This window comes from Peromyscus eremicus, chromosome 6 (genome assembly GCF_949786415.1).
Source record: "Peromyscus eremicus chromosome 6, PerEre_H2_v1, whole genome shotgun sequence".
NCBI lineage: Eukaryota > Metazoa > Chordata > Mammalia > Rodentia > Cricetidae > Peromyscus > Peromyscus eremicus.
The window spans coordinates 64,397,341-64,420,103 of record NC_081421.1 but is presented as its reverse complement, the minus strand read 5'-3'; the positions used below and the strand labels follow the sequence as shown (position 1 = coordinate 64,420,103).

Genomic DNA, 22,763 nt, shown 5'->3' with positions numbered 1-22,763 from the left:
ACACAGAGAAACCCTGTCTCAACCCCTCCCCCCCCCAAAAAAAACCCAAAATCTAAAATTTAAAAAAAATACTTCTAGTTTACTTAGATATACTACTAGTTAAATACAATTACTTTCTGGAAGGAACACATATTTGCCCCAATGTCTGTCAATCCATGATACAATCAGGAACACAATTCCTCTCAAAGACAAACTACTCCTAAACTCTCTCGGTGGAGCGCTTGCCCAGAATCCACCATGCCTGGTTTCATGCCCTGCACCACACAAGGCACAAGGTGAAGGCGGGTGTCAGGAGTTCAAGATCCGCAGAGCAAGTTTGAAGGAAGCCTAGGACATAGGAGGCCCAGTCAAAAAAAAAAAAAAGTTAACAAGTAAATAAATACAATACATAAAAATTAAAATAAGTAAAAGCTGAAAAGGACGGATGCAGCCCAGTTGTGGAGTGCTCATCTAGAGACCCGTGTTCTGTTCTCAGCACTGAGGAGAGAAAACAGTCTGTCTCTCAGGTATATTTAAGTAGGTTTACTGAGACAGGCCAGCAATTCCAGTGTTCGGGGGTGGCAGTAGGAGGATCTTAAGCTCCTTGGCTAGCCTGGGTTATTCAGTGGGTTCTAGGCCAGCCTAGGCTACACAGCAAGTCACTGTTTCAAAACAAACAAACAAACAAACAGTACCAATTAAGCAAACAAAAATCAAATGAAAATTGTTCATGCACCCACCCAAATGATATACAAGTATGCATATTATATATGTATACATACATATATATGTGATTGGTATACACTTGGTAATTGGTAATTATTTTTACCTGTTCACTGTAGCAAATCTAAAGACTCCACAAACAAGTGTCCAGACTTGGCTGGTTCTGATATGTACTTGAATATAATAGTCATAAAATGTAAGTATTAGAGTGAAATTCAGAAATATAACTTTCCCTTTATTTTACGGGTGAAGGAACAACAGACTGGCTCTTACACAGTCATTCCTGCGGCAAGAATAACACACACAGCCTTCTAACTCACACTCCACTGCTCTCCTCCACTTCTTTCCTATCAGCAAACTTGCCGCTCTCGGTTCCTCTACAGCTCTAACTTCCTCCTCTTTAACTTACAGTCATTTGCAAGTTTCTCTTAAGTTCTCTCGGCCGGGGATGTGGATCAGCTGTTAGAGGGCTTGCCCAGCGAGATGAAGCCCTGGGGTCCAGCCCCAGCACCACAGAACCGGAAGTGGTGGGACACACCAGCAACCGCAGCACCTGGGAGATGAGGAGGAGCATCAAAAGCTCATGGTTATCATCTGCTATACCATGAGTTTGAGGCCAGCCTGGGCTACACGAGACCTGTTTCTTCCTGGGTTTTTTTTTTTTTTTTTTTTTTTTTTTTTGGTAATTTCTACCTGCTTTTCTTTCCTTCTTTTCAAAAACTGAGCTATTTTTACTGACAACGTGACCAAGACTTCCTACTACTACAGTCTTTTAGTTTTCTTTTCTTTTTTTATTATTTTTATTTTATGTGTATGGGTGCCTACATGTATAGTATGTCTGTGCACCGTGTGCAAGCAAGTGCCTGAGGAGGCCAGAAGAGATCGTCAGAGCCCCTGAATGAGGATACAGGGATCAAACCTGGAAGAGCAGCCAGTGCTCTTAACCACTGAGCCATCCCTCTAGTGCCGGGTTTTATTTATTTATTTGTTTGCTTGCTTGTTTGACAGGCTTGCAGTATAGCAGCCCAGGCTGGCTGCTTCTGCCTTGGCCTCTAAGAGACCAGGATTACAGGTGTTTACCACAACTCGCTTAGTCCTTCAGGCCTTTTTGGATTAGTTAGGAACTTGGTATAAAAAAAAAAAAATTATATAATTCTGCTAGGGAATTCGGGACACACCTGCCACTCGGATGGTGCCCAGCAGACAGACATTCAGAGACTTGTTTCTTGTGTAGGTATGACACCCTAGATGTCTTAAAATGACTAGAAGCTGGTGACAAGTGAATATAATCCTAACATTAGAAAGTGAAATTGTGTCTCAGAAAAGAAAATTGTGTGTGTGTGTGTGTGTGTGTGCATGTATGTGTGTGAGTGAGAGAGAGATGGAAAGAGAGTTGTGTGTGTGCCAGTACCCTCAGAGGCTAGAAGAAGGCAGATGCCCCGGAGCTGGAGTTACAGGTGTTTGTGAGCCACCTGACGTGGGAGCTGAACCCAGGTCCTCTGGAAGAGCAGCCAGTGCGGTTAACTGCTGAGCCCTCTCTCCAGGCCCATAATCACTCGTTTTAAAAATATTTATTTATTTATTTATTGAATGTGCGCTGGTGTTTTGCCTGCCTGCATATCTGTGTGAGGGTGTCGGATTCCCTGGAACTGGAGTTACAGACAGTTGTGAGCTGCCATGTGGAGGCTGGAATCGAACCTGGGTCCTCTGAAATGGCAGTAAGAACGCTTAACCACTGAGCCATCTCTCCAGCCACCTCCCCTGCCCCGCCCCCATTATCACTCTTAATAAGGTATTTTGCCAAGAACCATGCCTAGTATGTTCAGAGAAGTTTAGACTGGCCACTAAAACTGTGAACAAAAGGATACTTTTGTGGACAAAGACGAGGTTAGTTTGGCCCAGCTGGAGAGCAGTCACTGTGGCTGTGTTCTCATCCAGCAGAGCCACTTTCCCAGCAGGGAGCCCGTTATTTGTACCTCCGTGGTCTTGCAATTCCAATGTGTAATGTTCCAGGGGAAATTTCACCTCTGTAAGACATGGAAGACAGACATGTGGAACCGTCCAGGAGAGGGGTGTTCCAGTGCACTGTGTGAGAAAGACAGAACGTTAGCCCTTTACATCAACAGTAGGGTCTGATTCTAATCCCTGTTTCAGAACGATGAATCTGCACAGAGAGAAGGGGTGCTGTCACCCAACTCCTGACTTACACATCTGAAAACTAGTGAGTCACTGGGTGTGCTGCTGCTGCACCCCTGAAATCCCAGCACCTAGAGGGCAGAGGCAGGAAGATCAGGAGTTCAAGGCCAGCCTCAGTTACCTGGGGAGTTTAAGGTCAGCCCGAGGTTACCTGAGACACCATCTCAAACAACAGCCACAGCTGGGCATGGTGATGCACACCTTTCACCCAAGTATACAGCAAGCAGAGGCAGGCGGATCTCTGTGAGCTCAAGGCCAGCCTGGTCTATATAGTGAGTTCCAGGACAGCTAGGGCTCTGTAAAAAGACCCTACCTCAAAAAAAGAAACAAATCAGGCAACACTGGGGCTGAAGAGCTCGCTCTTCCAGAGGATGAGAGTTCTGTGCACAGCATCCACATCAAGTGGCCCACAACCACCTGAAATCCAGCTCCAGGGGATCTATTGCCCTCTTCAGGTCTCTGTGTGCACCTGCACTCACATGTACACATAACCACACACAGATTGCACACATATGCACGTAATTATGATTAAAATAAATCCTTGTAAAAATGGCACCAGCAAAACGAATAAACCTGGTGAACTGGGTGGATGACCACTAGGCATGGACAGGACAGAGTTAACCGAGTCCACATAACTATTCATTCAATGGGCTTGTCTAGCCCATCGGCTATTAAGCTTAGCTATGGGACTGAGCTTATGAAGAAACAATTCTCACAGAGCACCACAAAGGTCATCCAAGCCCCTCAGATAAGCGCTTTTCACTTCCCCCCTTATCAGCTGGTGATTCTGGGCTGTTATCTCAACAGTGGACGCAAACGCAGAAGCTCTGTGTCATTCATTAACTAAGTTACATATGCCAATAAGCTCTTCAAAATACGCCAACTTCAGTACTTAGAAGTATTTTATCACAAGATCCGAAACGTTACAAAGAAGTGTTTTTTGCCGTGGTGTGTGCACTGCCTCCTTCAGTCACCGTGAGTTCTAGGAAAGGCTAAGCAGTCTTACCTGTCATTCTTCCCTGAACCATTTTTGCAACCTGGTATTTAATATAGGCTCCTACTAAGAGATACGTATCGTGGGACGGTATAAGAAATATGTTCTCCAGAACAAGCAGACGGATCAAGGCTGCCGACACTTTCTAAAAGAGGAAGGAAAAAAAATTTCCATGGGCAAAAGTCATCGAAGCTCCCACCCTTGTTCAAAGCTTACTTTTTTGTTTGTTTGTTTTTCAAGACAGGGTTTCTCTGTGTAGCTTTGCAGCCTGTCCTGGAACTTGCTCTATAGACCAGGCTGACTTCGAACTCACAGAGATGCACCTGTCTCTACCTCCTAAGTGCTGGGATTAAAGGTGTGCGCCACCACTACCTGGCCCAAAGCTTACTTTTGATAAGTTAAAAACAATAGTTTTTACATTTGTTTGTTTGTTTTTATGTGTGTGGGGATGTGGCTATCACAGGGCATGTCTGGAGGTCAGAGGACAACTTGCAGAAATCCATTCTCTCCCTCTGCCACATGGGTCCTCGGGATCAAACGCAGGTTGTTAGGCTTGGCAGCAAGTGCCCTTACTCACTGAGAAATCTCATCAGCCCATTTTTTAATAAGCTTATATAAAGAACAAAAAAAAAAATTTCCTAATAATCACAAATCATTTCAGGTTAAGCTGAAAGTGTCCATGAAACCATCTAACAGATGCAGCCTGTAGTCAAGAGCTCTCCACCGCCCCCTCTGTCTCCAGCTCTAATGCCGTGTGTGTGTGTGTGTGTGTGTGTGTGTGTGTGTGTGTGTGTGTGTGTGTTTATTTTTAATGTGCATGGGTATTGTACCTGCGTGTATGTCTGTGAACCATGTGTGTGCCTGGTGCCTTTGGAGGCCAGAAGAGGGTGTTGGATCCTGAGAACGAGATTACAGACAGTTGTGAGCTGCCATGTGGTTGCTGGGAATTGAACCTGGGTCCTTTGGAAGAGCAGCCAGTGCTTTTAACTGCTGAGTCATCTCTCCAGCCCTGATTCATATTAAAACTAACCCAGGATCAGGTTATTGGGCTGTTCAGTAGGATGCCCACACAGTTGTTCTTTGGTCATGTAAAGTAAATGCTTATCAAAGTCATTTTTTTCTTACTGTATGTTAGCTATAACTTATAAATACATTACAACAGGAAGCTGGGTATGATGCTACAAGTCTATAATTCCACCATTTAAGAGGTAGAGAGAGGAGGATCAGAAGTCTGAGGCCAGCTTGGGCTGAGAGGGACCCTACCTTAAAAACCAAAACAGAACCAGAGCTGGGGAGGTGGCTCAATCAGTGCAGGCCTTGTGACAGGCATGAGGAACTGAGGACATGGTGGCACGTTTGTCATCCCAGCTCCAGGGAGGGGAGACAGCTGGATCCCCAGGTACAACCACATCAGTGAGCCTCGGGTCCTACTGAGAGGGACTCAAAAAATAAGGAGGGTGGCTCCTGAAGGGATCAAGGTTGACCTCTGGTCTTCACGAACACACACACAAACACGCCAGTGCAAACACACCACAGGAAGACCTGCACTACCATCAATAAACAGAGCTGAGGGTAGAGCTTAGTGGTAGAGGACATGCATGCAATCCCAGTACCAGGGTGGCTGAGCTTGGAGGATCAGCCTGGGCTACCAAGTAAGATCTACTGTCTCAAAAACCTAAGGTCACAGTGGCACAGGCCTTTAATCCCAGCATCTGAGAGGCAGAGGCATGAGGCTCTCTGTGAGTTTCAGGCTAGCCTGGTCTACATAGTGAATTCAAGACAGCCAGAGCTACAAAGAGTGAGCCTGTCTTAAAAAGAACAACAAAACAAAACAAAACCCCTTAAACCCAGCAGCTGGGAGATGGCTCAGTTGTTACATGCCTGCTCTGCAAATTGAGGATCTCAGTTTCCAGGATGCATGTAAAACAGCTGGGCACAATGAAACGCAGAGCTGGGGAGGGAGAGAGCTGAGGAGCTAGGGACATGAGAATTTCTGGGCATTGCTGGGCCCAGCCAGTCTAGCCAACCCAGTGAGCCCTAGTGTCAGTGAGAGAGACCCTGTCTCAAAAAATAAGGTGGAGAAATAATTGCAAAAGATGCCCTAACATCGACCTCTAGCATCCACACATGTCAACACAAAAACATACACACATCAAGTCTATCAATCAATCAATCAATCAATCAATATTTGTACAATATAAGTACACTGGCACAAAACTAGGGATTAAAGAGGCTTGTTGAAGCTGAGAGCTGGCCCAGTGGGTGAAGGCTCCTGTCAAGTCCAGGAGAAGTAAGTTTGATCTCTTCATCCCTCACAAAGGTGGGCAGAGAGGGCAGACTCCCCAACACCGTCCTCTGACCTTTGCATAAGTACCACTAACAAATAAATAAATACACTTCAAAACGTGTAAAACAGAAGTCTGAAGACAAAAGAAGTCAAAAGAAAGTCACTCATAAGTGTCAGCAAATCAAACACAGGTGAGAACAGAAAAGACTGGGGTTCTTGCAAGATGCCGCACCCCATGGTCCACGCCCTTCTCACAGTTCTGCATTTTCACTTGACCACGAAAGATAAAGTTCGCAACGGTAATTTATGCAAGACAGAGTGTCTACATTTCTTTTGTGGTTTTGTTGTTGTTTTGGATGGGCTCTCACTATGTAGACCATATTCCAAACTTACTATGCAGTCGACCACCTAGATTTCTAAGTTGGACCCGAGGTTAACACTGTTAGAGGAGAAAGCTTGGTCAGTAAGGGCTGATGGACAAGCCTGGCGACCTAAATTTGACCCCTAGCACCCACATAAAAGCTAGGATCAGTGGCACATTCCTGTAATCCCAGCGCTGGGGAGGTGGAGGAAGGAGATTCCCTGGGACTCACCAGCTAGCTGAACAGGAGAGCCTCAGGTTCAGTGAGAGACCCTGACTCAAAACGTAAGGTGGAGCGCTATCTTACTGTCTCTCTCTCTCACACCCAGTTGCCACAAGTAAGCAACTTTCTCCTGTTGTGGAATATTAGTTTAAGATATGCTACATTTTTTTTTATGCTGTGAAATATCTGTTTAATGATGCAAAGATTCATTGCATTCTTTCATGTTGCATTTGTTTAACTCTGTGAAGGTGTGCTACTGTGCCTGTCTAAAACACCTGATTGGCCTAATAAAGAGCTGAACGGCCAATAGCTAGGCAGGAGAAAGGCTAGGCGGGGCTGGCATGCAGAGAGAATAAATAGGAGGAGAAATCTGGACTTGAAAGAAAAGGAGAAAAGGAAGAGCGAGAAGAGGAGGGGAGGAGGACGCCAGGGGCCAGCCACCCGGCCACACAACCACCCACAGAGTAAGAAGGGAAGAAAATATGTAGAATAAAGAAAGGTAAAAAGCTCAGAGGCAAAAGGTTGACAGGACAATTTAAGAAAAGCTGGCTAGAAATAAGCCAAGCTAAGTCCAGGCATTCATAAGTAAGAACAAGTCTCTGTGTATTTATTTGGGAGCTGGGTGGTGGAGTCCCAAAGAGTGAAAAAAACAACTACATTCTCCCTTGCCACAATCTTCTATCATGGTGTTCAGCCTCATCCAGGCTACAGAAATAGAGTCAGCTGACTGGAGACTAAAACCAATTAAACAGTGGCCAAAATAAATGTTTCCTCTACTGAAAAATGGATGTCCAGTGGTGAAGAGCACTAGTTGTTCATGCAGGGGACCTGGGTTCAATGTCCAGAATCCACTGTAACTCCAGTTCCTGGGCATCTGATGCCCTCTTCCAGCTCCCTCTGTCTTCCAAGAGCACGAGGCACACGTGTGGCTCACAACACACGTGCGGGCAAACACTCATCATTTTAAACCTAAAATAATTTTTAAAAAATTTAAATAAGAAAAGCTTTAGATTGGGCATGGTAGCGCACACCTTTAATCCCAGTACTCAGAAGGCAAAAGCTAGAGGAACCTCAGTTGGAGGCCAGCCTGGTCTACATAGTGAGCTTTAGGCCAGCCAAGACAACATACAGACCCTATCTCAAAAAAAAAAAAAAAAGAGCAGACCCTTGGACTTACAAAAAGTTAGCTATTTTTAAAAGAGAATGTCAGGACACGTGGTAGCTCGGTGGTGAAGCACTTGCCTATCATGTGGAGGGCATGGGTTTGATCCTTGGCACCAGAGTCTCACTATGTAGCCCTGGCTGGCCTGGAATTCACCATGTAGACCAGGCTGGCCTCAAACTCCTAGCGATCCCCCTGCCTCTGTCTCCTGAGTGCTGGCATTAAAGGTGTGTGCCACCACTGCAGGTTTGAAGTGGCTTTTCCAAATAAATGATCAGCTCTTGGCCCAGACGACAGCAAGTTAGAGGCTTCTACTGTATTCCCCAGGGGCAGGACTTCAGATGGCTGCTTCTGGCACAGACTGTTTACCTTGTAGAACGGCTCATAAATTCGGACTCTTACAACAGCAGCGCCAGTTCTCATCCCAGACACCAAAATCACGTCTCCTTGCCGCTCTTCCTTTTCCATCTCAGCTATGTATTCAGGGGGAGAATACACTGCTTCCGAGAATTTCAGGATCCTGGATACAAAGTGAGATTTGTCTCTACAGCTGTGTAGCTTGATCGGCTTCAGGGCCCCCTGGCAGCAGGATCAGGATCCATCCCTGGTGCATGAGCTGGCTTTTTGGAGCCCACTACCTATGGTGGGACAATTTGCATGGCCTTGATGCAGGGGGAGGGGCTTGGACCTGCCTCAACTGAATGTACCAGGCTCTGAGGACTCCCCATGAGAGACTTTGCCTTGTTGAAGGAGGGAATCGGGGAGGGGTTGGGGAGGGAGGTGTGAGGGGTGGGAAGAGGGAAGAGAGGGGGAGCTGTGATTGGTATGTAAAATGATTTCTCTTTCTTTCTTTTTTTGTTTTGTTTTGTTTTTTGAGACAGCATTTCTCTGTGTAGCCTTGGCTGTCCTGGAACTCACTTTGTAGACCAGGCTGGCCTCCAACTCACAGAGATCCGCCTGTCTCTGCCTCCCAAGTGCTGGGATTAAAGGCGTGTGCCATCACCGCCTGGCCAGGTATATAAAATTAATTTTAAAATTCCTTAAAAAAATTTGTCTCTAGTAGAATTAACAGTCTTCTATACTTTAGTCTTTATAAAGCCTGTCTGTGCAGACAGCTTTGAAATACCTTTGCTTGTTTGTGGGCTTTTTGAAACAGTGTCTTATGTAACTTGAATTTGCTATGTAGCAGAGGCTCACCCTGAACTACTACTACTACTACTACTACTACTACTACTACTACTACTACTACTGTTTTTTTAAGACAGGGTTTCTCTGTGTAGCTCTGGCTGTCTGGAATTCCTCTGTAGACCAGGCTGGTCTTGAACTCAGAGATCCACCTGCCTCTCCAGTGGTGGAATTAAAGGTGTGAGCCACTACTGCCCAGCTCACCCTAAATTTCTAATCCTCCTGTTTCAGCACCTCACTCCACTCTCCCACCCCCTGGGGCTGGGATTATAGTTCTGTGCCACTGAGCCTGGTTTGAGTTTTTTTAATTTCTGACTTCCAGAAGGACTAGCCTATGGCTAAGACTGCTATATGACTACAATTTAGGCTGTCTGTGATCTGTTCTTTTTTTTAATGGCCCTACTGTGTAGACCTGGCTGGTCTGGAACTCACTATGTAAACCAAGTTATTTTTGAACTCACAGAAATCAGCTTGCCTCTGCCTCCTGACTGCTAGGATTAAAGTGCTTGCCAACATTCCTGGCTAATTATCTCACACAATTTTAGCATGTGCAGACAGCCTGAGCTCACGGAGGCTCAAATTAACTCTCATGAAGGTTTCCACATTTATCTCCTCTGTTTTCTACCAAAGATAATTTGCGGGGCTGGAGAGATGGCTCAGAGGTTAAGAGCACTGGCTGCTCTTCCAGAGGTCCTGAGTTCAATTCCCAGCAACCACATGGTGGCTCACAACCATCTGTAATGAGATCTGGTGCCCTCTTCTGGCCTGCAGGCAGAACACTGTATACATAATAAATAAATAAATAAATAAATAAATATTTAAAAAAAAAAAAAAAAAGATAATTTGCCCTAGTGAATATATCTGTTTAAAAATAAAAACAAAAAAACAAAAAAAACCAGACAGTAGGATTATCAAAGTCCACACAGGTGGCTGCTGTCCAGAGTGTCGCACAGAGACACATCTCCTCTAGAGACAGGTGGTATGTTAGGCTCCAGCTTTACCTAATTTTGTTAGACGGCTCTTCTCTTGCTGACTCGTTATCCTGGGCAATGCTCCACTCAAACACCATGCCCGCCAAAGTACTAAACGTGTTTCCTGTAGAGGAAACCAAAAGCAGACAAGACAGAATCACATATCCCAAAACATCCAAGTATCTTCAACAAGAAAGGGACTAACCAGCCGGGCGGTGGTGGCGCACGCCTTTAATCCCAGCACTCAGGAGGCAGAGCCAGGCAGATCTCTATGAGTTCGAGGCCAGCCTGGACTACCAAGTGAGTTCCAGGAAAAGGCGCAAAACTACACAGAGAAACCCTGTCTCGAAAAACCAAAAAAATATATATATATATATCAGTTTAGGTCTTTTTCTGTAACAAAACAAATAACGAAACCTTTATTAACTGATTGAAACACACACATGAGAAAGATCCTCACATGACAATGTAAGTGCTATTCCCAACAGGCTGTCCTTATTTATTTAGGTTTCTTGAGAGGTCGTCTCTCTGTGTAGCTTTGGCGCCTGTCCTGGAACTCTCTTGGTAGACCAAGATGGCCTCGAACTCACAGAGATCCACCTGCCTCTGCCTCCCGAGTGCTGGGATTAAAGATGTGTGCCGGGGCTTGAGAGATGGCTCAGTGGTTAAGAGCACCAACTGAGCCGGGCGGTGGTGGCGCACGCCTTTAATCCCAGCACTCGGGAGGCAGAGGCAGGCGGATCTTTGTGAGTTCGAGGCCAGCCTGGTCTCCAAAGCGAGTTCCAGGAAAGGCGCAAAGCTACACAGAGAAACCCTGTCTCGAAAAAAAAAAAAAAGAAAAAAAAAAAAAAAAAAAAAAAAGAGCACCAACTGCTCTACCAGAGGACCCGGGTTCAATTCCCAGCACCCACATGGCAGCTAACAACTGTCTGTAACTCTAAGATCTGACACTCTCACACAGACATACATTCATACACCAATGCACATAAAATAAAGATAAATTATTTAAAAAAAAATAAATAAAGGTGTGTGCCACCATAGCTCAGCTCCAACAGACTTTCTAAAGTAGAAGGGACCCACATGGACCCACTGGCAGTTGGCGAAGCTTCCGAAGTCTCTCTGTCCCTTTCTATCCAGAGGCCACCTAAGACACCTCACAGGTGACAGGCATACTTCAGAAGCCACCTAAGACACCTCATAGGTGATAGGCATACTTCACCCTGGTTCCTTCTACACAAATTTTCATGAAAAATAGATTCCAAAAGTTACTTTTTCAAGTCTTAAAAATTAGCCCAACACATGGTGACTCACGCCTTTAATCCCAGAAAGTGAGCCTTTAATCCCAGGGAGTGATGGCAGAAAGCAGAAAGATATATAAGGTGTGAGGACCAGAAACTAGAAGCATTTGGCTGGTTAAGCTTTTAGGCTTCTAGCAGCAGTTCAGCTGAGATCCATTCAGATATGAGGACTCAGAAGCTTCCAGTCTGAGGAAACAGGATCAGCTGAGGAACTGGCAAGGTGAGGAAGCTGTGGCCTGTTCTGGTTCTCTGATCTTCCAGCATTCACATACCCCCCCCCCAAAAAAAAATTAGCTCAATAGTCTTGGGCTACTGAGGTGGTTCGGTGGGCACAGGTACTCACAGTGCGAGCCTGGCCGCCTGAGCTCCATCCTGTAAACATAGAAAGCGACCGCCATATGCATGCCAGCAACAGTAAATAAAAAACACAGTAAATAAAATTTTAATCCTGTTTACTAAATAAAAGTTTACAAAATAGTAGTGATGACTGTTTTTAATATCATTTTACAACATTACTATAGCACATTTAAGGCAGCATAAATCAGGTGGCTCACAAGAATCTATAACTCCAGTTCTAGGGGATCCACCCTCTTTGGACCTCCTTGAACACTAGGGCTGTAAGTGGTGCATATACATACATACATACAAACACCTATACACGGAAACTAAAATCAATAAATCTAAAACAATGTAAACAAACAAACAGAGTTATCAATAAATTTTTTTTCCAATTAATTAATAAATGTTTTTATTTCTCCAATAACTTTTTTTTTTTTTGGTTTTTCAAGACAGGGTTTCTCTGTGTAGCTTTGCGCCTTTCCTGGAACTCGCTTTGGAGACCAGGCTGGCCTCGAACTCACAGAGATCCGCCTGGCTCTGCCTCCCGAGTGCTGGGATTAAAGGCGTGCGCCACCACCGCCGCCCGGCTCCAATAACTTTTAAAATGTAAACATTCTGTGATTTAGCCACAGGCTTTACTTCCAAGTAACTTCTTCATTGGGCCTCAGTTCCCTTCGAAATAGCATACTCTTATTCCGGAAGGCAGTTAGCTTTTCGTCATTCCTCTTGTCTAGATAGCATCCAAAGACAAATCTCATGGGAGCCAATACATGAACCCAGTAGTCACATATAAGCTGAAACATTGTGATTGCTGCAGCCTGGTGACAAGCCTAACCAAATCTTTTTTTTTTTTAATTTTTTTTTTTTTCGAGACAGAGTTTCTCTGTGTAGCTTTGCGCCTTTCCTGGAACTCGCTCTGTAGACCAGGCTGGCCTCGAACTCACAGAGATCCGCCTGGCTCTGCCTCCCGAGTGCTGGGATTAAAGGCGTGCGCCACCACCGCCCGGCAATAAATCTTAAAATATATCCTTAATTGTTGATCTGGGGACCATCGATAGAAGCTCAGTGGCAGATGTCAATACTGTAAAAGAGCTCGTCCCTGCACGGTGGCGCACGCCTTTAATCCCAGAACTCTGGAGGCAGTAGCGGGCTGATCTCTGTGAGTTGGAGGCCAGCCTGGTCCACAGAGAGAGTTCCAGGACAGCCAGGGATAGAGAGTGAGACCCTGTCTCAAAACAAAACAAAAGTCAGTGCTAGTGAGATGGCCGCCAAGCCTGAGGACCCGAGTTTGCCCCAGGACCCACGCGGTAGAAGGAGAGAACTGACTTCCACACGTACTGAGACTTCCCTGTATGCTGTGAGACACAGGCCCCACCCTCATACTAACTTCTTCTTTTTTTTTTAATTTTATTTTCATTTGCATTGGTGTTTTTGCCCGCATGTCTGTCTGTGTGGTGAGGATGTCGGATCCCCTGAAACTGGAGTTACAGACAGTAGAGAGCTGCCATGTGGGTGCTGGGGATTGAACCTGGGTCCTCTGGAAGAGCAGCCAGTGCTCTTAGCCACAGAGCTATCTCCCCTAGCCCGAACTAATTTCTTTTAAAGTCCAGAAATAAGAAGAAATAATAGTTTTTTTTGTTTTTTTGCAAGACGGCAGCTCGTACATTGAACTATGTCCTGCACTGCAGACCCTCCTGCATGTGAGTCCCCAGTGAGCGAACAGGTCACATTCACAACCTGCCACCATCGCACGGTTCCTGTTTCCGAGCCCAGCGTGAAGGAGTACTGCTCCGTTTTAGGTACACGTTTTCTCGGACCATCTCCAGTCCCCTTACCTTTAGCATCCAGGGCCCTCACCATCAGTTCCAGGGGTGCATCGTCCACATACAGCTCCCGGGTTCGAGAAACAATTTCAATGCTGTCTATCACATCGACCTTAACATCACAGCGTAGTTCATGGTCAGTCACTGCAAGGGAGCAAAAAGCTGACTGACTATTTAAGTAAACTGTCACCAATCTATTAAATGTCTCAAATATTCAAGAGTTTAAAGGTTATAAAAGGGCCAGCAGCCGGGCGGTGGTGGCGCACGCCTTTAATCCCAGCACTCGGGAGGCAGAGCCAGGTGGATCTCTGTGAGTTCGAGGCCAGCCTGGGCTACCAAGTGAGTCCCAGGAAAGGCGCAAAGCTACACAGAGAAACCCTGTCTCGAAAAACCAAAAAAAAAAAAAGGGCCAGCAGCCAGAGCTATGTGGAGAGACTGTCTCAAAAAGACAAAATAAAAGGAACCTCTGTTTCATGACAGGGTTCTGGGAGTAAATGTCCTGCCAAGCATGAGGATGAGAGAACCAACCTTTATTTTTTTTATTTTTTTTATTTTATGCCTATAGGTGTTTTGCCTGTATGTATGTTTATGTACTATGTTCATGCAGTGCCCTAGGAGGCCAGAGGAAGGCATTGGATCCCCTGGAACTGGAGTTGTAGGTGGTTGTGAGCCACCAGGTGGATGCTGGGAACTGAAGAGAATTCTCTGGAAGAGCAGCCAGTGCACTTAATTTGTTTCCTCAACGTCAGAGAGCAGCTTTAAGAGTTCATTCCGGGGCTGGAGAGATGTTCCTTCGCTAAGAGCTGTGTATCAGGCCCATCCCTGATACCCTGCAGAACTACATGATAACGTTTCTTGTATGCCAAGTTCCTAACTAATCCAAAAAGGCCTAAAAGATGCTCTGGCTGCAGCGGCAAACATCTGTAATCCTGGCATCTGAGGGGCCAAGGCAGGAAGACGGCTGCTTGTTCAGCCAGCTTGGGCTGCTATACAGTAAGACCCTGTCACAGAAAATCAAACCCGGGGCTGTGTGTCACTTCCGTGGGACTTGCTTTATTCCTTGTCTTTTTAAGTGGCATATTTTTTAAATCTTTTATAAAATGAGGGTAATAGGTTTTTTAAAGTTATTTAGAAAAGTAAGATGGCGGTACTGTATGAAAACTGTACTAATGAGCCTCTACCTGTGTGTAGAGGTCAGAAGACACCTTGAGAGAGTGAGCTCTTTCCATTCCACCTGTGGGTCCCAGGGCTCAAACTCAGGCCATCAGGCTTGGCAGCAGGAACCTTCACCCATTGAACCATCCGACCAGCCCTCAAGGGTTTTTTGTTTGGTTGGTTTTTGTTCCCCCTCCCTTGAACTCTGGACTTTTTTGTTTTGTTTTTAGTTATTTTCTTAAGACAGGGTTTCACTGTGCAGACCTGGCTGGCTGGGAATTCAAAGAGGTGTGTGTGTGTGTGTGTGTGTGTGTGTGTGTGTGTGTGTGTGTGTAAATGTGTGTGGACATGCATGCCATAGCAGGCATGTGGATGTTAGTGGACAGTCTTGTAGATCCGTTCTCTCCCTCCACCTTTACATGGGTTCCAGAGATTAAATTTAGATCACCTCCTGGGCCAGCTCAGCAGCCCAGGCCTGTCTTTCTGAGAGCAAAGTTACAAATAAACAAAGGAGAAAAGTCTAGAATAAGCCCAGATTAAAGTTAAAGCGATCACTGAATTCACATTTCTTTTCACACACACACACACACACACACACACACACACACACACACACACACACTCAGCTAGCTAGATACATACATAAATAAACAGAGATGTGTGTACACATAGGCTGGCATGTGCACGTTTCTTTCTCAGCTCTGTCTGCTAAGAACCTAGAAACGGGGACACTCCCTTAGCACCAAGCACACTAACATCTAGATCGTGCGGTCTAAATATAACTCTAGAGCTCTAAGGCAAGAAAGGACTGTGCTGGGGACAGAACTTAGTTGGTAGAGTGTTGGACAGCATGGAGGAAGCCTGGGGCGTGATCTCCAGCAGGGCATAAACACAGATGGTGGTACACACTTGTAATCCCAGGACTGGGGAGGCGGAGGCAAAAGGATCAGAAGTTCAAGGTCATGCTCAGCCATATAGTGAATCAGAAGCCAGAGTGGTTACACGAGGCCTTATATGAAAAAAAAAAAAAAAAAAAAAAAAAGGAAGTACTGTAAGGAAATAGCAAAAATAAGGGCACGTCCAAAGGACACAGGAGCCAACCTGCAGGATACCACAAGTGGAAAAGATGAATTACCACAGTAGTCTAGTTTTCTCCCTATTGCTGTGACAAGCACCAAACCCAAAGTAACGAAAATGCAGAAAAGACTTTTTTTTATACAGGCTGTAATCCATCATTGAGAGCAGTCCAAACAGGAACTCAAGTAGGAATTTGAACCAGAAATCATAAAGGAACATTGATGGCTGGCTGACTCGCAGGCTCATATAGAGGTCAGGACCATTTGCCCAGGGAATAGTGTCCCCCACATTGGACTGGACCCTCATACATCAATTAACAACCAAGACATTCCCCCACAGACAGGACACTCTGATCTAGGCTGTCCTTCAGCTGAGATTCCCTTCTCAGGTGACTCGCTGGGGCTCTGTCAAGCTGACAGTTAAAGCTAAGTAGGACACATAGAACTGGATTATAACCCCGTCCCCAATAGCTGAGTCCATACTGACATAAATAACCGAGTAAGTTATTCAATGGGAAGAAGACGGTACGTGTAAGACATAAGATGCCTTTCTTTCACAATACTAAATATAGAAGAGATGAGGGAAAGGGAAAAAAGTAACCATCTGAACATCACAGCTAACATTCATGGAGGACAGGTGTGGTGGTATACACCCAAAGTTCCAGCATTTGGGAGACAGAGGCAGGAGGACTGCTAAAAGGTCCTCAGTGAGATAACCTGTTTCGAAACCAACCAAATGAACAAAAAGATCCATCTGGCCAGGCGGTGGTGGCGCACATCTTTAATCCTAGCACTCGGGAGGCAGAGGCAGGCGGATCTCTGTGAGTTCGAGGCCAGCCTGGTCTAGAGAGCGAGATCCAGGACAGGCTCCAAAGCTACACAGAGAAACCTTGTCTGGAACAAAACAAAACAAATTATACAATCTTTCTTTAAAACCCACGCATATGTGATAACATCAGTGGGTGAACCCTTTAAGGAGTGATGGGCTGTATCAAAGTATCTTCCCCAAATATTTACTAGCTATTGTGGTACTTAATATATCACCACAAGCTCTTTGACAAGTCTCCCTCCAAGGTGAGGCTTAAATCTTTCTCCTTTGCTTCTGGGGCTGGACTCAGTGATGATTTTCCACGACTAGAGTAAAGGAAGGGGAGAATGGGAACGTCACAGACAGACACCATCTGAATCAGGTATAAACACAGCCACTGCTGGCATCACACACTCTGGCACACGATGCAAAGCCAAGGCTCTTCACCCCCAAAACCCCCCCAAAAAACTACAATCCAAACTGGGCAGTGGTGGCACACGCCTTTAATCCCAGCACTCGGGAGGCAGAGGCAGGCAGATCTCTGTGAGTTCGAGGCCAGCCTGGTTTCCAAAGCGAGTTCCAGGAAAGGCACAAAGCTACACAGAGAAACCCTGTCTTGAAAAACCAAAAAAAAAACAAACAAAAACAAAAACAAAACTATAATCCAAACCATCAGACAAACCCAAACTGAGGGACAGCTGACCAATACTAGTACTGGGGACTGAACACAGGGCCTCACACACGTTAGGAGGCAAGCTCTCTGCCACTACCTATATCCCTAGCTTTCTTTTTCATTTTAAGGCTGAATAGCCCATACTGGCCTTGAATCCGTGATCCTTCAGCCTCCATCTCCCGACAGCTGGGGTTACAAGTCCACACTACTGAGCCTGACTCCCCAACACACTTTAAAATGTCAAAAGTGTGTTGCTGAGACGCCAGTTGTGGTGGTGCGCTCCTGGATCCTCAGCACCTAGGAAGTGGGAGGCAAGAGGATCAGGAGTTCAAGGCCAGCTTCAACTATATAGTGAGTTCCAGGGCAGCCTGTGCTACATGAGACCCTGTCTGGGAAAATGGCTCAGTGAGCAAAATGTTTGTTTCACACACATGAAGACCTGAGTCTGGATCCCCAGAACACACATAAAAACCAGGCCTAGTGTGGCACACCTCTGTAGCCCCAGGGCTAGGTAAGTGAAGACAGGCAATCCTGGGGGCTCGTTGGCCAGGCAGCCTACCCTAAACATGGAGTTCCTGATTCAAGGAGAGACCATGCTTCAAAAATAAGATGAGGCCGGGCGGTGGTGGCGCACGCCTTTAATCCCAGCACTCGGGAGGCAGAGCCAGGCGGATCTCTGTGAGTTCGAGGCCAGCCTGGTCTACAGAGAGAGTTCCAGGAAAGGCGCAAAGCTACACAGAGAAACCCTCAAAAAACAAAAAAAAAACAAAAAAACAAAAAAAAAATAAAATAAAATAAGATGAGGGGTTGGGGATTTAGCTCAGTGGTAGAGCTCTTGCCTAGCAAGCCCAAGGCCCTGGGTTCCATCCTCAGCTTCAAAAAAAAAAAGATGAAGAGCCACTGAAAAAGACACCAGAAGCTAAGCTCTGGCCTCCACATGAACATGTATGCAACACATACACATACACACACACCATTATGCACTCTGAAATCTTGGTGATTAAAAAGCCAAGGCAAAAGAGTATCACCAGGAGTTCAAGGCTAGCCCAGACTAAGAGACCTTGTCTCAAAAATAAACAAACAAACAAAACTGAAACAAACAAAAAGAAACCCAGGAGTCAGGAGGTAGTAGCAGGCAGATCTCTGTGAGTTCGAGACCAGCCTGGTCTACAGAGTGAGTTCCAGGACAGCCAAGGCTGTTACAGTGCATATCTTCATATCCCAGCACTTGGGGGGCAGAGGCAGGAAGATCTCTGTGATTTTGAGGCCACATAGTTTACATAGGGAATTTCAGGCTAGCCAGGGCTACACAGTGAGACCCTGTCTCAAAAACAAAAAAACAACCCCCCACACACACACAAATGCACAATTAGAAACTGTGAGATGGCTTAGCAGGTAAAAGCACCTGCTCCCAAACCTGACAATCTGAGCTCAGTTCTGGGGGCCCACATGGTGCAGGGCAAGAGCTAACTCCTAAAAGTTGCTCTCTAACCTCTACATGCACATCATTTCATACATACCCTCTCCCCACACAAAAATAAATGTAACAAAAAAAGTGTTCTTAGGTTAAGTATGGCACATGTCTTTACCCAGAACCTAGGAGTCAGAGGCAGGTGGATATCTATGAGTTTGGGGAAAACCTGGTCTATAAAAGTGAGACCATGGGCTGGAGAGATGGCTCAGAGGTTAAGAGCACTGACTGCTCTTCCAGAGGTCCTGAGTTCAATTCCCAGCAACCACATGGTGGCTCACAACCATCTGTAATGAGATCTGGCACCCTCTTCTGTATACATAATAAATAAATCTAAAAAAAAAAAAGTGAGACCATGTCTCAAAAATGATCAAACACTCAAAACAAAAAATAAATAGGATGGCAAAATTATGCTATTGTTTTTAAATTATATTCATTTCCCATGTGTGTATGCACATGCAAGCATGTCATCGTGCACATGTGGAGATGTTACACCCAGTCTGTTGTGCACCATGAGGAATGAGAGAGACAACACTTATGGACTCCAAAGACTTTAATAAATCACCACATAAGCGGACTGCTGATCAATCATTGCAGCCCCGATCAATCAGGACAAGGACTCAGGGGCCTTGTTTCTCTTGACAGCTCCAAGCAGGGAGAGAAGTAGCGTTTATAAGCAGAAAAACCAGAAACATTTGTTGCCAAGTTACAGTTATATTTTTCCCCAGTCAGGAGTCAGAGATTAGGGACTTTCCCTATGTGTTCCATCGCTGTCAACCAACACAGAATGTCCAACCAATCAGATTCATTTGTTCTTTCTGTTGTTAGGAACAGCCATAATGTTTTAGAGAACTAGGGGGATAATGGACTGTTTCTATTGTCTAAGGAGGAGGTTGGTCAGCCATTGGAAAGTTCCCAGTTCCCCTAGGGCTTGGGAACTTGAACTTTGGTTCACCCTACAATTAAAATGGAGTCTGAAGTCAAAATGGCAGTACTTTGGACAAGGTGCTTTTTTGCCTGCTCCCTTCAGAGATCAGAGGACAGCATTTAGGATTTTTTTTTTTTCCTTCTGCCTCAGGTTGTCAGGCTTGACAGCAAGCACCTTTACCCGCTGAGCCATCTCACTGGCCCACTGAATTATGATTTATATCAGAAATCTTTTTTCTTTAAGTTTTTAATACTTGAAGCCAAAAACATTTGTGTTAATCATTTATACAAAACGTTATCTTAGCCGGGCGGTGGTGGCGCACGCCTTTAATCCCAGCACTCGGGAGGCAGAGCCAGGCGGATCTCTGTGAGTTCGAGGCCAGCCTGGGCTACCAAGTGAGTCCCAGGAAAGGTGCAAAGCTACACAGAGAAACCCTGTCTCGAAAAACCAAAAAAAAAAACAAAACAAAACAAAACGTTATCTTATTCATCTTTGCTTTTAACACACCCTTTTCTTGCCAGGCATGGAGATGCACATCTTTAATTTCAGCACACAGGAGGGTAATGCACGACCTATGAGTTCAAGGCCAGCCTGGGTTACAGAGTGTATACCAGACCCAGGCAGACCCTGTCTCAAAACTCCAAAGAAATGACTGGACACGGTGGTGCACCCCTTTGAACCTAGCACTGGGATGGCACAGGCCAGCCAGGGCTACATAGTGAGACCCTGTCTCAAGGAACAACAGCCACGAAAACCAAACAAACAAATCCCATAACATACCTACTTCTCGAGCAAGAATAATGCTGCTGAGGCGGATTGGTTGGGTGGATTCAGCAACAAGAACAGCTCTTTGGGAACAAGAGGTGCCCTTTTCATATAAAGGCTCAATGGTAACTGCATCGTGATGAGTGGAATGCCTGCCGAAACAGAATGGTTAAGAGCATGAAATGCGCGGGTCAAGGGGACATAAGAAAGAAATGTCTGCACTTCTCCCATGTTACATACATTAGGTATGCCTAATGACACTCTAAGAGAGAAGCATTGTCAGAGGACACAAGAATGAAAACGGGAGAGCGGTCAGAACCTTTTCTCTTGTGCAAAGATCTCAAATGTTATATTCCTCCCAGGATGTTTAAAAAAAGACTCACACTGGGCTGTGATGGCGCAAGTCTTTAATTCCAGGGCTTGTGAGGCAGAGGCAGGTGGATCTCTGTGAGTTCGAGGCCAGCCTGGTCTACAGAGGGAGTTCCTGGCCGCCTAGGGCTACACAGGGAAACCCTGTCTCAAAAACAAAACAAAGTAAAACAAAAGACTCACACTGTGGGAAAATAACATTGAGGCTGTGTTTGCGACAAGATGGGGCTTCCTCTTATGTCTTGAGAAATAATTTCCTGTGGGCCTAGAAATTGAGCTGCTGTCTAAGATGGAAAAGTTGCCCACTTCCTGAGACCAAACAAAAATACAAAATAATCCTTAGCATCTTAGATGAATAGAAAGCTTTCAATACTAGGACGATTCCTGAATGATGGCCATCATATGGGTCCTCTACAAGCCCAAGTTCCTTATATGTCCTCATGAAATGAGTTGAAATTCTTGTACTCAGGGATAAAAGCCTCACTGCTTCTCATGTAAGGCAGGGAAGGGGCTGGGGATGTAGTTCCTCAGGAGGGGCTTGCCTAGCCTGTGCAAAGCCGAAGTCCAACCCTCTGATCTGCAGATACAGGAAGAGGAAATCCCTTCCATTTAGGATAAATGTTCTGGCACCTAGAGGCTTGCTTTAGTTAAGATCCCTTACAATTCAGGAAACCACATGACCTGCCATTGGGTTCTCTTATAGTCAGGAAGGTCGTTAGCCCAGAATTGACTACCCCGAATCGTCCCACTTCAGTTGCCCAGGGGGAGGGGCGCTCTCATATCACACGGGCAGATCTCATCTCCAGGCGTGATGAACCGTGTTTTGTTACTGTCGTCCTTGTCGGTCTTCAAATGTGGTTCTCACTTCACCTGTTTCTGTTTCCATGCAAACCCCACAAATCGGGGAAAATGAATGCCGGCTGTGTCTGACTTAGGGCTTTGCCGGTGCGGACAACTGACTAGCTGTCTCAACAGGGAGGCAATCAGACTCCCATTCTAGTTAACTTCTTAAAGAGCCTCACAATTTAGGGTATATTCCACCCAAGGATGCAACGTTAAGGCCCCTCCACACTGCGGGACCACACCACATTCCTGTAATCCCTTCCCTCTCCGCTGTGGGGACGAGATCGCGTGGCTCTGGCGCCCCTCACCAGTTGTAGCAGCCCCGCTGCGCCTCCAGCAAGAAGGGCACCCGGCCGGGCTCCCGGCTGAACGGCAGTAACACCTGGGGCACATTGAGTTTGTTGGCCAAAGTCCCAACTAAAAACAGGAAGAGGTGGTGTGGAGTCAAGGAGAAAAGGAGCCTGAAGCTTGGGAGTCCAGGAGGCCTAGAGCCAATCATGGCTACCGTCTTGGTCCCACTCATCTACTGGAGGCCAGCACCACCACCAACCAATCCGCAGCCACGACGTCAGCGGGTACCTTTCTTGCTAGGAATTGTGGGTACTCCTCCCCACCCCCAACCCCAGACACAGGGTTTCTCTGTGTGTCCCTGGCTGTCCTGGAACTCGCTCTGTAGCCGAGGCTGGCCTCGAACTCATAGAGGTCAGCCTGCCTCTGCCTCCTGAGTGTTGCCTGGGATTAAGGACTGCACCACCACCGTCTGGCGAATTGTGGGTACTATTTCTAAGTGCGTCAAAAAGCTAACATTATGTAAATTCCGGGCACAGACCCAAAGGGACACTTAGTTACTAAGTATTTGATGGTAAACTGTACTAGCAAGGAACCAGACGGAAAGTTCCAAAAATCCAAGCAGTGCCTCCCGTCTCAACTCTTCATGTATTGTTAGGGCAGAAAGACCGAGGTGAAACTCAGAGCTCGCATGTACAAGGGCCTGGGCTCACCCACCAATACTAAATACAAGAAACAAGTTACCTTTAAAAATTCAAGTAATTTCCAGTCAGCGTTAGTCTAGGACTGTAAATGGAAAAACTTCCAGTCTCTAGCATAAACAGCTGGCCTTAGTCAAGGTTTATG

General features: G+C 45.8%; 2 protein-coding genes across 2 annotated transcripts in view; both read right to left on the bottom strand.

Moving 5' to 3' along the window:
- The window catches only part of Nup210l (nucleoporin 210 like), a 101,493-nt gene extending 79,312 nt beyond the window's left edge, over window positions 1-22,181 (bottom strand). Inside the window, exons 1-7 of the mRNA XM_059265748.1 lie at window positions 21,938-22,181; window positions 20,433-20,569; window positions 13,554-13,685; window positions 10,112-10,205; window positions 8,295-8,445; window positions 3,905-4,037; window positions 2,571-2,729 (exon numbers count right to left, since the gene is read on the bottom strand). Coding sequence (XP_059121731.1) covers window positions 2,571-2,729; window positions 3,905-4,037; window positions 8,295-8,445; window positions 10,112-10,205; window positions 13,554-13,685; window positions 20,433-20,569; window positions 21,938-22,152 — 1,021 coding nt within the window. The 5' untranslated portion in view covers window positions 22,153-22,181. The remainder of the gene's footprint in view (window positions 1-2,570; window positions 2,730-3,904; window positions 4,038-8,294; window positions 8,446-10,111; window positions 10,206-13,553; window positions 13,686-20,432; window positions 20,570-21,937) is intronic.
- Window positions 12,312-13,465, bottom strand: LOC131912796 (NADH dehydrogenase [ubiquinone] 1 beta subcomplex subunit 1-like). Its single transcript, XM_059265066.1, has 2 exons — window positions 13,409-13,465; window positions 12,312-12,548 (listed from the first exon to the last, which is right to left on the bottom strand). The coding sequence occupies exons 1-2, from the start codon at window positions 13,463-13,465 to the stop codon at window positions 12,354-12,356; spliced, it is 252 nt and encodes an 83-aa protein (XP_059121049.1). The 3' UTR covers window positions 12,312-12,353.
- Window positions 22,182-22,763: the final 582 nt, after the last annotated feature.

Excerpts from the sequence above, each read along its gene's own strand:
- LOC131912796 (XM_059265066.1), bottom strand. The coding sequence starts at position 13,465 with ATGGTGGCAGGTTGTGAATGTGACCTGTTCGCTCACTGGGGACTCACA. Across the intron at positions 12,549-13,408 it reads GGGGACTCACATGCAGGAGG|GCTTGTCACCAGGCTGCAGC; the intron begins GTCTGCAGTGCA and ends AGATTTGGTTAG.